At 35.3% G+C, this 15904-nt stretch overlaps 1 protein-coding gene across 1 annotated transcript; it reads left to right on the forward strand.

Annotated features, from left to right (window-relative positions):
- The first annotated feature begins 302 nt into the window (after positions 1 to 302).
- LOC132316391 (UPF0496 protein At4g34320-like) lies at positions 303 to 5962 on the forward strand. The gene is made up of 4 exons (XM_059814872.1): positions 303 to 312; positions 399 to 506; positions 1873 to 2958; positions 5363 to 5962. Exons 1-3 carry the CDS (start codon positions 303 to 305, stop codon positions 2940 to 2942), a joined length of 1188 nt encoding a protein of 395 aa, XP_059670855.1. The 3' UTR covers positions 2943 to 2958; positions 5363 to 5962.
- Positions 5963 to 15904: the final 9942 nt, after the last annotated feature.

Here is a 15904-nt window from a genome sequence, read left to right on the forward strand (position 1 = left end):
AACCAAATTGGTCTAAACGAGTGGGATGGTGTAAATTATCATTCCTACATGTTACTGTACACACAAGTTTTGATTCCGGAAATTCAAGAACGAAAATAAATGCAATAACAATAACTTTATTAAATAATATTAGAATATAAATGAGTACAGTTCTTTATATTTGATTCTACTATAACTAGAATCTTCCTCTGATTGAATCTCCTTAGAACGTCAGCGCAAGAGTTTCGGAAGCTTGATCTTGGGCGGTGGTTGAATTGTATTTGAGTTCTTCGAAATTGAAGAAAACTCAAATGGATTTATGAATGAGGGTCGGTAAGGCTTGATCTCGAACGGTGGATTTGATAATCTTTGATGAAGAACTGCGTATGTGTGGCATGCTTATTGTTCTTCTTCTTCAGAAAATTCGGAGTGTTGTTCTTCTTCTTCAGATACTTCAGAGTCTTTGTTGAGTCAGAACTTCGATATTCTGTTTGTCTCTTTCTCTGTGTGTCCTCAAAATGTGAGGGGTACAAGTGTAATCTTTTTTAATAAAAGATTAAACTAGAAACTATTTAATCTTTTTTTTTTAGTATTTATTATTTTATTGAGTATTATTAGTAATTTAAATAATATAATTTTTTTTTTTTTTAAATAGGTCATTAAATGAGTTACACGTGTAACTCGTTTAATAAACAGGTCGGGTTAGTATTGAGAGTTCCTGACACGATTATAAATGGATCGTGTTCGGGTTGAGTTATTTAGTATAATACTCTTAAGTTGACACAACACGATTACGACCCGTGAACACGAATTGTCACCCTAACTAAAACCCATCAATTCTACCAAAACCTTATTAACCAAATTCCAATCAACTTTCCAAGAAACAACATACATTCAGGAACAGAAATTTGTTTTCCACGGTCCCTTGCATCCTACTAAATAATTTCTTCAATTCCTCATGAAATACATCAACCATGTTAGATGAGTAATATAACACTGAATTCATCAAATAATATCATGAATTCTACGATCCTCATCAAATACTTACGACATCTCACGGATCTAAGTCATATACCATTCACACACACACACACATATATATATATATATACACAAACACACACATATACACATACATATATCACGCCAGAAATTTTGCCATATGTAAGTAGGATTTGGCACTTAGCATAATTGGGAACATATATCTCTATTTGCATTATTAATTGTATAGTGAACTCTTTATGAAAGTAGTTGTGAGACTCGGTCTTAAGAAGCTTCAATGAAGCTTGAAAACGTCAAGTGATGAGAGTTGCAACAAATTAATAAATCAATAGCCTTATGTCGGATAACCTACCATGCTCGCAACAAATTAATAAATCAATAATACAGGATAATCATATATATAATACATAATTGTGATACATATTTTGATAATTGAACACAATCAATTAAATTTATATAAATATGAAATGCGTTATCACGATGTCATACTTATTTTTAAATTAGATAATTCATACTAACAGAAAAACAATTATGATATAAACCAACTAGTCAAATTTCACCGTTTACGCGGTTTGGGATATCTGCTGAAGTCTTCGCCCAAGTAGCATTTTTCATATTTAAACGGGGATGAACTTCATTCTTATACACAACAATTTCCATCTTTTTTTTTCATCTGGCTAGACTCTCGTCTCACTCTCTCATTACAGCTGAAAAATTGAGCTCATGGCAATCATCCTCATACCTACTCCCTATCTTAATATCTAACACATCCCTAAGCTTTCAAATTTCTCTTTCATTGAATCCAAGATTGCCACCACCATTATATCTTATATATATATATATATATATATCCCCAAGCTAGCTTTCAAATTTCCTTTGAGGGTTTTCTAGTTTCTCTCTCATTGAATCCAAGTTTGCCACCACAATGGGTGCCCAATCTAGCAAAACAGAGGAACGCGTCCGAAATCCAACAAAGCACCACCCAATTCATCGACACCTTCGTAAATGGGTCGGCCCGGGATGGGCCACTCTCTCTGAATTCAGTGAAAGAGCTCACTGGCTGCTTCGTCAATACGACTCAAGAAGTGGCCGAACTCCTTCTCCAATTCAAACTTGACATATTGAAGAATGATGACATGTACGATCTCGTGATTGACTACTTGGATTACAGTTATCAGATTGTGCAAGTCTGTAATGCTCTCCAGAAGTGCCTCAAACATGCCCGATTAAGCCATTCCAAGATTCAAGTCGCTATAGAGCAATTTGAGGAAGAACAGAAAGAAAGGGTTGATGGGAAGAGGAAAACTTACTCAAAGACGCTAAAATTATTGGAGAATTTCAAGACGACAGGTAGCCCGTTTACGGAAGAGTTCTCCTCCATGTTAACATCTGTCTATGAAATGCAGAAGTCAATGTTAGAGAAAGTGCGAGAAAAGAAGAAAAAGCTTGATAAGAAGTTGAAGTCAATGAATACTTGGAGGATTGTCTCGAATGTCATTTTTGGTGCCACTTGTGCTTCTGTTCTGATATGTTCTTTTGTGGCAGCCGCAATTGCTGCACCACCGTTTGTGGCGGTCTTGGGGGCTGTCACTGCTGCCGGGTTAGGGCCAATGGGTGGATGGATGAATTCCCTTTGGATGAGTTATGAGAAAGAGGTGAAAGGACGGTTAGATATAACGAGTTCAATAAACTTTTGGATTCTCATTGGGAAAGCTGACTTAGAAAACATTCGAGCAGTTGTGGATAAATTGAAAAATGAGTTTGAGTCACTGTTGGAAAATGCTGTTTTTGCCGTTAAAGAAGATGCTGCTGTGAGGCAGACTATGGAAGAGATGAAGAAAGAGCTGAGTGGGTTTATGAAAACCATTCAGGAATTGAGCGAGCATACTGAGACGTGCAGAGTTAATGTAATGAATGGGAGGAAGGAGATCTTGGAGAAGATAATCAACAATCGCAACTAACTCAGATAACACTTAGGTAAGTATTATTTATGTCTTTATCAAGATTGATTTGTAGGAAAATATTTAAATAAAAAGGAGAGAAAGAGGGATAGATGAGACATTTAGAAGAGATTGTGTCATTTCTTAGCTAGATTAAAAAAAAAAAAAAAAAAAAAAAATTCAACAACTCACAAATTGCTGTATTGATTAGGAGACTAGGGAATAAAAAGTTTTAAATTATTTTTACCATTACATCAATTTATAGATGCAGGGAAAGTTACATATAGGCAGAATTAGGAGTCCTAAATAACAAAATGGTCTATTTTTAAAGTCTATTTTCAATTTGATAGATTTAAACAAAATAATTACATATACATCAAGAATTATTGTTAAAGTCCTAAATACCCTCTTTGTAATTTGACTTCTTTTTGGTTGTCAGAAATATGCCTCTTTAGGTGCTGCTTGATTCCTTCTTTAATAAAATTGATTAATTATCCATATATATATATATCAAATAAAGTTTTTCTAATTATCTTTTCAAATTGATTTCATGTATATTTATAATGAGACCAAATTTACAAGAATATATAATAAAATAAAACAGCAAAATAAAATAAACGTATTATTAAAAAACTATATTATTTTGCTAAGAACACAAGGGGTATCACACGATCCCAACAAAATAATGTAGCAAATACAAATATTTCATTCTCAAAACAATTGTCATATTTGATAAGTCATATTCCTTTGCACCATAATATTGGTACACCATAAAATCTTATTATAATTTTTATGTTTCAAAGAGTGTTTTATATCTTTAATTAGACTTTTACACCATAATATTGGTACGTTTATTGGTAGGTTTTTGTTGGTATGTTTTTTTTATTTTACTTTTTAATTTTATTTCATAATTTTGTAAATTTGGTCTCACTACAAATTTTACTAAAGAAGGAAACAAACAGTAACCAAAGGCATACATCTCAACAGCAAAAAAGCAAACTAGATTACAAAGAGTGTATTTGGGACTTTAATAATAATTTTTGATGCATTTGTAATTATTTTGTTGAAATCAATCAAATTGAAATATAGACTTTTAAAATAGATAATTTTATTATTTAGGACGGCTAACTCAATAACTATACCTATATCTATATATAGTTTTCTGTTTCTTTTTACCATTATATTCATTAGTAGATGTAATAGTGTAATTTATAAATGATAGTATCGTAATTTAAAACTTACATAATAGTTTTACTTGTCTTTTTTTCATCCATTTATAGGGATGAAAATTTGTAAAAGAGGAAAGATGACTTATCTATCATATTATCCTTTATCTATTTATCTCCTCTTTACCAAACCAAAAAAATTTGTTCATTCTCATCTTCCTCCACCTCTCTTCCTTCATACCTACCAAGTACCACCGTGGCAGTCCACTAGTGCTATGTCCTATGATCAGTGCTCTCTCTCTCTCTCTCTCTCTCTCTCTCTCTCTCTCACACACACACACACACACACACACACTCCCTCTCTCCCTCTCTCTTACTTCTTCAAATTAAAAGATTCGTGTGGGTGTCCATATATCATCACCGCGTGTGTGTGGAGTTTATATATCACTCTATGTGTGGGTGTCTATAAATCACTGCGTGTATGGTTCTTTAATTGGTGATTAGATTTAAATTTTAAATTGATATTTCAATTAATGGGTACTTAGATTATTAGTTAATGAATTTATATATGTTCACCAAGTAGATCGAATTTTATATTTAACTAATTGATTCAATTGAGTACTCCCTCCATCTCATATTAGTAGTCTATTTATCTCTTTTTACATGTCCCAAATTAATTGTCCTCTTTGAAAAGTCAAAGCAAATAAGTTCTATATTTTTAAAATTGTCCTTTATCTTTTTAAAAAATTTCAAACTTTGTAACTATATATATTTAAATCAGAAGGGACAAGTTGGTAATTTTAAAAGGGGACAATGCATTAAATGTATGTCCCCTTAAAAACTCCAATTTCTATAAATAGGCCTTTTTTGGGACGGAGGGAGTATATGGAATTTTAAATGATCTCTTTTATGTATTTTTTTTATTGTCTATTCATGTGCCATTATATTTTTCACTTACGGGAAAGAAGAAAAGATAAACCTTTTGGCACTCTTTCAATTATATTAATCATTCCCATTTTTAAGATATAGTAGGAGCTTGAGTGTTTTTAACTAATCAAAAATCAAAGCATAAGCTTGTATGCTATATTTACTAATCAAAACTGAGCTCATTATGGATATTTGCCAAGGCATATATAGTATGAGCTCAAGTGTTACATTTACTAATTTATGTAAAAGTTTAGTGTTTCTTTTTGTTCTCCGCTTGTTTTTCAAGAATATTCTTCTTTAATTTATACTCTTTAATTTGGTCTAACATTTATATCATTTTCTTTTCAGCTCTACAACTCATGTAATTCTCATGGAAAGCCTTTCAAGAGGCTTCAGAGTGGTTTTTAATGTATTTTGTGTGAACTATTCATCTCCCTTTTTAAGACTTCCGTACTTTGGTTTGGAATAATGTAATTTGATGACTGCGTGCGGTGTAAGCTCGCAACCGTTAAATATAGGGATTGTGCAGCCTCGAGGTCTGTCGTTGCTGATTGGAGCCTTCTGAGCTCAGTGATCAATGCCATACCTCCACAGGTTGCTTTGTAATCCTTTTGATTGTCCCTCTCTCCTCGGTCCAGCTTGCTGCTTTTGATTTGTAGTGGCTCGGTTGGGAGGTTGTTTCCTATTTTGGTTGGGTCTGTTTAGCCCTCTATCTTGCCCTAGGGCTTTCTCTTTTGTTGGGTTTTGCCCTTACTATACAGTTCTTCGTTTATTAATAAGATTTTACTTACCCAAAAAAAAATATAATTTGGTCTGTTTAGTTTGGTGTGTTGAAAGAATGTTATTTGGTTTGTTTAATTTGGTGTGTTGAAATAATGTAATTTGGTTGGTTTAGTTTTGAAAGAATGTACTTTGGATAGTTTATTTTGATATAATATGTTGAAAACTTTCGAATTTATAATTCTGTTAATTTGGTTTCAAGAATGTTTATTGATTTATACAAAAATATTTCCATGAGTAATTATGTTAGTTTGAAGAATTTTTATTGAATTAATGACAAGAGTAAATCTGTTAGTTTCAAGAATCCTTATTGAATTAAAAAAGTTGTTAATTTGATTGATTTGGTGTGAGTTTGAAAAAGTAGGGGAAACAATTGAGTTAAGAGTTTAAATGGTGTGACCTACTGGTAGGGTTTACTTCTACATTGAGTTAGAATGTACAGTTTTTAAACTTTGGTAAATTTTTCTAATCTCAAAATGGTACAGTTTTTAAATTTTCTTTAAATTAGTTGACGTGGTTTAATACCAGCAGTAGATAGATTTTAAATGTCACAGTGTTAATCTGTAACGAATTCAGCTTAGGATAACTTAGAGGATCCAAGTCCAACTAACACTTCCCCAATTGCCACCACGATGACATATCCTTAAGCTTTCAAACATCATTTTAGGGTTCTATTTTCTCTCTCATTGAATCCAAGTTTGGCACAACAATGGGTGTTCATTCTAGCAAAATATAGGAACAACATCTAGACATCACATCTGACGTGAAGTGAGCTCCTAAAACAAAAATTATTTTAAGAAAAACTTAATTTTTCTTAAATGTCCAAGAAGGGGTATTTTTGTAATTATAACATCATTCTAATGGTGCTTAGTATTCAAAATTTTCTTAATTTATATGGGTAGAAAATTAAAAATCTAAAGAAAAAAAAATAAAAAACAATTATTAAAACTACAAATATAAGTAGTAATTTTTATGCTATTCAATACAATTTGTTAGAATAAATTTCCACCTTAACCAAACATGCTAGAAAATAAATTTTCTTCTTATTCACTTCACTTTTTATTTTATTTTATTTATTTTTTCTAACCAAACAAAACCTAAGAATTTTTGTGATATATAAATATGATGCAGAATTCACGATAGTTACATTTTATTTTTATCCTCGAGACAAAGTCCTCTCCATGACATTGTGTGGGGTCTGGAATATGGTTGTGAAAATTGGGGCCAATTGTGACAATGACCTATAAACCAATAACCACCATCACTGGCAACTTCCTCTCTCATCCCTCTATGGCTATGGCAACCCAAGTTTTCCTCTTCACCCCAATCTCTCCGCCCAAAAATCCCCCATAGAAACAATCATCAATGCCAATTCACTCAAATTCCCCATGGCACCGCGACGGCCACACTTCATATTATGTGGTTGCAATGATTTCTGTATACCTTATTTGAACAGCAAAACTTAAAGTCTTAATTATTATTTATTTATTTATGATATAGCTTCCATCTACGTGTAACTTGGATATAGATTTTTGTAGAAGACTTCAGCTCAAGTTTTTTGTATTATATTCCATATGATAAGTGATGTTTTACGGGCTTCCTTCTAGTGACGCTGTTTGGGACAGAGATTTTCACAGAAGACTTTTGAGGTTTTCCACAAAAGACTTCAAGTCTTTTGTATTATTTTCCATGTAGCTTCTAACTACGTGGTTTGGACTTTGGACATAGATTTTTGTAGAAGACCTCAGCTCAAGTCTTCTAAATCATTTTTCATTTAGTAAGTAACGTTGTATGAACTTACTTCCAGCAACGCGGTTCGGGACAGAGATTTCTACCTAAGACGTGACGTCCTTGATTTTTTCGGCATTTTTCAAATTTTCTTTATTCATTTTTCACCTCGTTTTGCGTGCTGCACAACTATTGGCATGACGTGTGAGTTCTGAAAATTTTATATAATTCTTCATATAACTTTTAGCGACGTAATCTTGACAAAGATTTTTATAGAAGACTTCAGCTCAAATCTTCTGTATCATTTTTCATATGGTAAGTAATATTTTATGGACTTGTCTCTAATGAAGCAGTTTGGGGGAGATTTTGCAGTAGACTTTCGAAGTAAGTAATGTTATATGAACTTATTGCTTGAACAATTTACTACAAAGTCAAAATTCAAGACCCCAACAAAAAAAATAGTTAAGAAGAAAACCAACTAGTTATGAGCAAATCATATGACTCCGGAATTAATTAGTATTTCACAACTTAAGTTGCTTTAATGTTTCTTTAAAGCTAGTAGGATAAGAAAATTAGTTTATGTATGACTATATTTTTAAACAAATAATAAGTATTATTATACCCGAGCATATCTGTATTCAAAAATTTTTATTGTTAAACAAGAAAAGGAAATTGTATCCCTACTATTACAATTACACATATTTTTCAATCGTATTTTATTATGGGCCTCGCCCACTAGTGTCACGATTGAGAATGAACATTACCATGGTCCCTGTTCGGCAGTGACCAACCGACATTTTGTTGGAAACGGGGCATACAAAACAGATACGTTGGATGAAATTTGAAGTAAATTCCATTAAGAGTTTTTTGCGGATTTATAGACGGCAAGGAGAGGAACGTGGTATATTTACTTTCTCAAATCCGTTTCTGGGTGAATGAGAAATTAGCTCCAGTGAGGTGTTTGATAAGCTTAAATGGGTATGCAAAATGTGGAAAATGCTTGTCCCACATGAAAATTTTTTTAAAATTATTTGAAATTTAAATAAGTCAAGTTTGGAAAGATAGAAGTGAACCCAGGAATATTGTTCGAAAACTATGTCTCTCAGGCCTAATCTACAACATATAGATGGAGCGAAATAGAAGATTCTTCAAGGGAACCTCCATCTCTGCTAATGCCATGCTCAATTGTATTCTTTCCACTGTTAGGCAAAAGCTTTCAACATTCTCTGTCAAGGTCTCCCACACTGCCAGACACATTTTGGATGAATGGGATCTTCCTGGCTCTTTCATCAGACCTCCTCCTATGCCGCCGGATTAATTGTTGTTTGGCCGCCAAACGAGGAACAAAACCCCCAATGGTGGTCTGTTACTAGAGCATTACCGGAGTTGTAATTCTGTTTCTGTTCAACAAATATTTTGCATTTCTTGGGCCGCTTTTATGGGCTTTCTCTGTAACTTGCTTGGGCCAAAGGCCATGTTCCCCTTTTTGGGTTTTTTATTTTCAATTGAATTTACCATTCAAAAAAAAAAAAAAAAATCTTGATCTTATAATAAGCATGTATATGTTGTTGGATTTGGGATTAAATTTTTTATATGAGTTCAAAGTTGTTAAAGGCCCAATGAAAGTTTTATTTGGGGGCCAAGTATGGACTAATCCTTATTTATTTTTGTTGGGCCTTAGAGTAAGAATGGTAGGGGCAAGGTAGGGTATTTCTCTTGATTTATATATGAAAGGTTTGGAAGAAATATTTGTTTATATATATATTCTTTTATTTAATTTGCTTTATATATATATGTGGGTGTGGTTATTCTGATACCCCTCGATTCTAAAGCCACGGGTGATCAAGTCCGAGCACAGAATACAAGGGATATCAAACAATTAATATTTAAACAAGCATTGGAATACAAGATGAATTAAAAATAAACAGATAAGCTGAAAGGAAAACTAAATAATAAATTCTTATTTAAAAATCCTCAAATAAATAATGATTAAAATTCCATAATAAAATCCTCCAATCTTCTGATACCAGTAATTAATTAAACTACAACTCGGGAATCCATACTGTGGACCCCTAATAATATCCTAACTGACATAACTGAATCGAAAAAATAATAAGTTACTAATGAAGAAAAGTCCTACGTAGAGTCGGAAGAATGAATGGCTGTCTCTGCTCGGCACGAACAATCTCTAAGACTGGAACTGACGAACACCTGAAAAATAATGGTGGGTCAGGCCCACATACAAGTTCTAATCTACTACATCCCAAACAGAGACCCGATACACGTACACATCCTAATTAATTCAACAATAACTAAATAGTCCATATATAGATATATACACACACTAAAGGAACCTCACTAGACTATAGAGTTGTCTCAACCTGAATAGTAGGCAACATGCAAAACGCACATATAGTGGGCATGAGTACCTAGACCTACCAGGGTACACAACTACGCTATATCTAGCTACACATCCCTGGCAATATACGTACCCTAACCACTGATCCTGAGACTCAAGCTCATATCATGGTCTATAATTATATATTTAAAATCCGTCCTATCCAACCATCAAAAATAATCTATCCAATTATTATTTCAATACTATGTCATCCAACTATTCCGTTGACCTGACACGAATAAGTAGGACTTAACACTATGGTTAATCCGTTCCCTTATTAAAAATAGGTAGGACTTAACTCGTAAGTTAATCCGTCCCTAATATGCCCCCATCCCATAATGGTGCATTAATCCATAACATATCCAAATAACAGTTTCCAACCCAAGGATAATGTAAATATATATATATTTTTACATCTAATAAACCAAATAAATATGATATAAATCTTATACACGTCCTTTGCATTTATTTCAGCAAAAATATCAATTCTAATTAGCATGCATTTAATTTACATCACAAGAATTTAACATGCATCTCAATTAAATTGCACATCCCCATGTACTCATTAAATTAATTTAAATCTAAACAATTGATTAAACTAATTTAATCCAACAATATTTAATTAATTTATCCTTTCTAAAATTAATTAAATTCCATACTTAGCATGTACACTTAAAACATGCATTCCAACTCTTAATGAATCTAATTAAATTAAATAAATATTTAATTCAGATTCATCAATCAAAAATATATTAAACTGACTTATACTTTATACAAATTTCGTTCTGCGTGTACACTTTATGAATAAAACAAATTTCAATTATAATTATATTATAAACTAGTTTATGTTAAAGTCATATCTTGCTACAAACAGATTGTTGCTTACAATTAATGCATAGAATTCTAGAATGCAAAAGTGACCAAAACTGATGGTTACTTCCTTTTTCGGCGTGCCAAATTTACAAAGAAAATTTAGTTTTGAATTCTTATATACTTCATTCATAAACTGATTAATGGAAACATATATAGTTGACCTCGTTCGGCGTGTATACAAAGAACCACACTGATTCGTATATATATATATAACTGGTGCATGCCAATTTGATTCATGCTAATGCTAAAAGAAATTTCTCGTGACGCGTGCATGAAGTAAACAAACAGAAATTCTAATTAACATTAAATTACAATCTGTTTGTTTTTTTTTTTTAAAAAAAAACAACTATCAATGACTTCCTTCTTCGGCGCGTGTGAATCAAATCTAATTCCATCTGAATTATATAAATTACTCTATACTAAACCCATAATATATTACAACATAATTAAAACCCAAACTATAATACAACACATGAAAATTTAATTTATCAAAATATGAAAATTATTTCAAACCCATTAGTAACACATGAACTGAATAAATTTATATAATTAGATTCAATTAATTTATTTAAAGAACCTAGAATTAATCGAGCATGCATAGGGTACGAATCAAAGGAGAAGAGTTAGAAAAGAACTTGCCTTTAGGGATTAGATAAAAAAAACCCTAACCTCCTTCTTCCTTTTCTCTTCCTTCCTCTTCCTTCTTTCTCTCTCTAAAATATAGTACGTAATATATTTTCTAACCTCTGTCACAACCCTATAATTATATATTTATAGTCAAATAAAATAACACTAATCCTTTTCCCAATCCAAGCCAAACTAATAATAAAAATAAAATAAAATCTAAATACTAAAAAGGTAACTAAAATATATGGTACGTATAATCTATGTGTAATCCTTTTTATATGTAATATATAAATATATATGACTTTCCTTATATATATATATATATTTAAATTCCTAAATAAATACACATCATCACACACAATTTCATTTAAACAATTAAATCAATTAACACATTTAACAAATAATTAAATCAATTAAACAAGTAAACAATTAGCCAAGAAATCAACTAAATAATTAAATGCAATTAAAAAAAATACCGAGACTATCCTTTTTAAAATCAGGGGTATTACATTCTTCCCCCCTAACAAAAGGAATTCCGTCCTCGGAATTCGCCCTTACCTTCTTCCATTATATCTGGAAACTGTGAGCGAATGACATCCTCTTGCTCCCAAGTAGACTCAGCCTCATTATGGTGACTCCACTGGACACGCACTAACGATATGACTTTATTGCGAAGAACATGATCCTTACGGTCTATAATGCGACACGGTGGCTCCACATAAGTTGCATCCGGTTGCAACTCAATCTCACCCACATCTATATGCTGATACCTATCCTCATCGCGCAGAAATTTCCGCAACATGGAAACATGAAACACGTTGTGGATGCGATCCAAATGATCCGGAAGTGCCAACCGATAAGCTACAGCTCCCACGCGATCGGTAATCATGAATGGACCCGCAAACCGTGGTGATAACTTCCCTTTCTTTCCAAAGCGCATTAAACCTTTCATAGGAGACACTTTGAGTAGAACTTGATCCCCAACCTGAAACTCCAAAACACGAGTACGACGATCCGCATAACTCTTCTGCCTACTCTGGGCAGTGCGCATGCGATCCCTAATAAGAGCAATCTTCTCAGAAGTATCCTTAATGAACTCAGGACCCAAAAAACGACTCTCGCCAACCTCCATCCAACAAACAGGAGATCTACATGGTCGTCCATATAATGCCTCAAACGGTGCCATACCAATAGTCTTCTGAAAACTATTGTTATATACGAACTCCACAAGTGACAAATACTCCTCCCAATGGCCCTTAAAGTCAAGGACACAAGAACGAAGCATATCCTCCATTATCTGATTAACCCACTCGGTCTGTCCATCAGTTTGAGGATGATAAGCAGTGCTAAGATGCAACTCTGTACCCAAAGCCTGCTGAAAACTCTTCCAAAACCCTGATACAAAGCTCGAATCCCTATCCGATATAATAGATAACGGAATGCCATGCAACTTCACAATTTCTGTAATGTAAAGTTTCGCCAACTGTTCCGAAGTGTAATCAGTGCGAATAGGCAAGAAATGAGCAGATTTAGTCAACCTATCAACGATGACCCAAATGGAATTGTGATTCTTAAACGAGTTAGGTAATCCCTCCACAAAATCCATAGAAATGCTCTCCCATTTCCACTCCGGTATCGGCAGTGGCTGTAGAGCTCCTGGCGGCCTCTGATGATCAATCTTGACCATCTGGCAAGTACTACATCGTGAGACAAATAGAGCAATGTCCCTCTTCATACCTGCCCACCAAAACTGCCGCTTCATATCCTGATACATTTTGTCACCTCCAGGATGAACCGAAAACTCAGAGTGGTGAGTCTCAGTCATCACATCCTTCCTCAACTCATCAGCAGAAGGTACCACTAACCGTCTCTTGTACCTCAAACCTCCATCAGCCCCAACATAGTAGAATGGAACCTCTCCGGAAGCTATCTCTGCAACTTTATCAATGCACTGCTGATCCGTGAGTTGTGCCTTCAAAACTTTGTGAATGATAGAAGGTGTAACTACCATGCAAGCCAAGAAAGTATCCGACAATTCATCCACCCTCTTCAACGCATTCCACTCAGTAATGAACAGAGTGGAAAGACTACCAACAGGTCGACGACTGAGTGCATCTGCCACCACATTCGCTTTCCCTGGATGATACTGGATAGAGAAATGATAGTCTTTCACAAACTCCAACCATCGGCGCTGTCTCATATTCAACTCTCGCTGAGTGAACAAGTACTGCAGACTCTTGTGATCACTAAATAATCTGAAGGATTCACCCAACAGATAATGCCTCCAAATACGTAAGGCAAAGACCACCGCTGCCAACTCCAAATCATGTGTTGGATAATTAAGCTCATGAGGCTTAAGTTTCCGAGATCCATACGAAATTGGTCGTTCCTCCTGCATCAAGACACATCCCAGACCCTGCAAAGAAGCATCTGTGTAGACAAGATACTCAATCCCGCTCTGTGGGGTAGACAAAACCGGTGCAGAAGTCAACTTAGTCTTCAGTTCATCAAAAGCTTTTTGACAATGTTCATCCCACACGAACCGTACACCCTTCTTAGTCAGATGAGTGAGTGGTCCCGCTATCTTTGAGAACCCCTGGATGAACCTTCTATAATAACCTGCCAAACCGAGAAAACTCCGAATCTCGGTAGGTGATGTAGGCTGTCCCCACTCAACCACCGCTGAAACCTTGGCTGGATCCACCGCTATTCTCCTTTCTGACACCACGTGACCCAGAAATTTCACTTCCCGCTGCCAAAATTCACACTTCTCAAACTTGGCATACAACTGATGCTCACGAAGCGTCTGTAAGACTATCCGAAGATGTCTAGCATGATCGTCCTCTGACCTCGAGTAAATCAAAATGTCATCTATGAAGACAATGACAAATTGATCCAAGTAAGCTCTGAAGACTCTATTCATTAAATCCATGAAAACCGCTGGTGCATTAGTCAACCCGAATGGCATCACCCGAAACTCATAAGATCCATATCTAGTGAGAAACGCTGTCCTCGGGACATCCTGCTCCCGAACCCGAAGTTGATGATATCCAGACCGCAGATCAATCTTAGAGAAATAAGTAGCTCCCTTCAACTGATCAAACAAGTCATCAATCCTGGGCAAAGGATACTTGTTACGAATAGTAACCTTGTTCAACTCCCTGTAATCTATACACAAGCGGAGCGAACCATCCTTCTTCTTCACAAATAAAACCGGTGCTCCCCAGGGTGAAGTACTCCTGCGAATGAAACCCTGGCTGAGTAGCTGCTGAATCTGATCCCTCAGCTCGCGCATCTCCACTGGTGCCATCCTATATGGTGCCCTAGCAATAGGCGTAGTGCCTGGAGCTAAGTCTATCACAAAGTCGATCTCGCGACTAGGCGGCAATCCTGGAATCTCCTGAAATACATCCGGGTAATCATGTACAATTGGTATGCTATCCAATAATACAGTAGTCCCCTCATCCGTTTCCTCCTCCATATGAAACAAATAGGTGCTAGTGATCCCCTTAGAACGCGGCATAGCGACGACGTACATGTCCTGACCAGGTATAGTGAAAATAACTGATCTATCATAACAATTAACTTGGGCATGGTAATGCGATAACCAATCCATCCCAAGTATCACGTCATAAGTGTGCATGTCCAGGACCAATAGATTGGCTAGAACTCTGAGTCTACCAATATCTAGTGTCACAGGCCCATCACTCTCATGTAAAATGGTTGTATCGCCCCCAGGGTGAAGTACTCCTGCGAATGAAACCCTGGCTGAGTAGCTGCTGAATCTGATCCCTCAGCTCGCGCATCTCCACTGGTGCCATCCTATATGGTGCCCTAGCAATAGGCGTAGTGCCTGGAGCTAAGTCTATCACAAAGTCGATCTCGCGACTAGGCGGCAATCCTGGAATCTCCTAAAATACATCCGGGTAATCCTGTACAATTGGTATGCTATCCAATAATACAGTAGTCCCCTCATCCGTTTCCTCCTCCATATGAAACAAATAGGTGCTAGTGATCCCCTTAGAACGCGGCATAGCGACGACGTACATGTCCTGACCAGGTATAGTGAAAATAACTGATCTATCATAACAATTAACTTGGGCATGGTAATGCGATAACCAATCCATCCCAAGTATCACGTCATAAGTGTGCATGTCCAGGACCAATAGATTGGCTAGAACTCTGAGTCTACCAATATCTAGTGTCACAGGCCCATCACTCTCATGTAAAATGGCTGTATCGCCCAATGGTGTAGAAATACCTTGAGGTTTAGTGCATACCCTCGTCCTCATCCCAGATAAAGCAACAAAAGTCCTAGCTACAAATGAGTGTGTAGCACTAGTATCAAATAAAACACGTCCATGTAAACCATGAATAGGAAACTTACCCTCAATAGCCTGAGGTGCCCGAACATCCTGTGGCATGAGGTTGTACACCCTGCCATAATGTAACTGCTGCGATGCCTGTCCCTGAGGCTGCGGCGG

This window comes from Cornus florida, unplaced genomic scaffold, assembly GCF_030987335.1.
Source record: "Cornus florida cultivar Cherokee Brave unplaced genomic scaffold, ASM3098733v1 CherokeeBrave_3.0.0_Hap2_Chr07, whole genome shotgun sequence".
NCBI lineage: Eukaryota > Viridiplantae > Streptophyta > Magnoliopsida > Cornales > Cornaceae > Cornus > Cornus florida.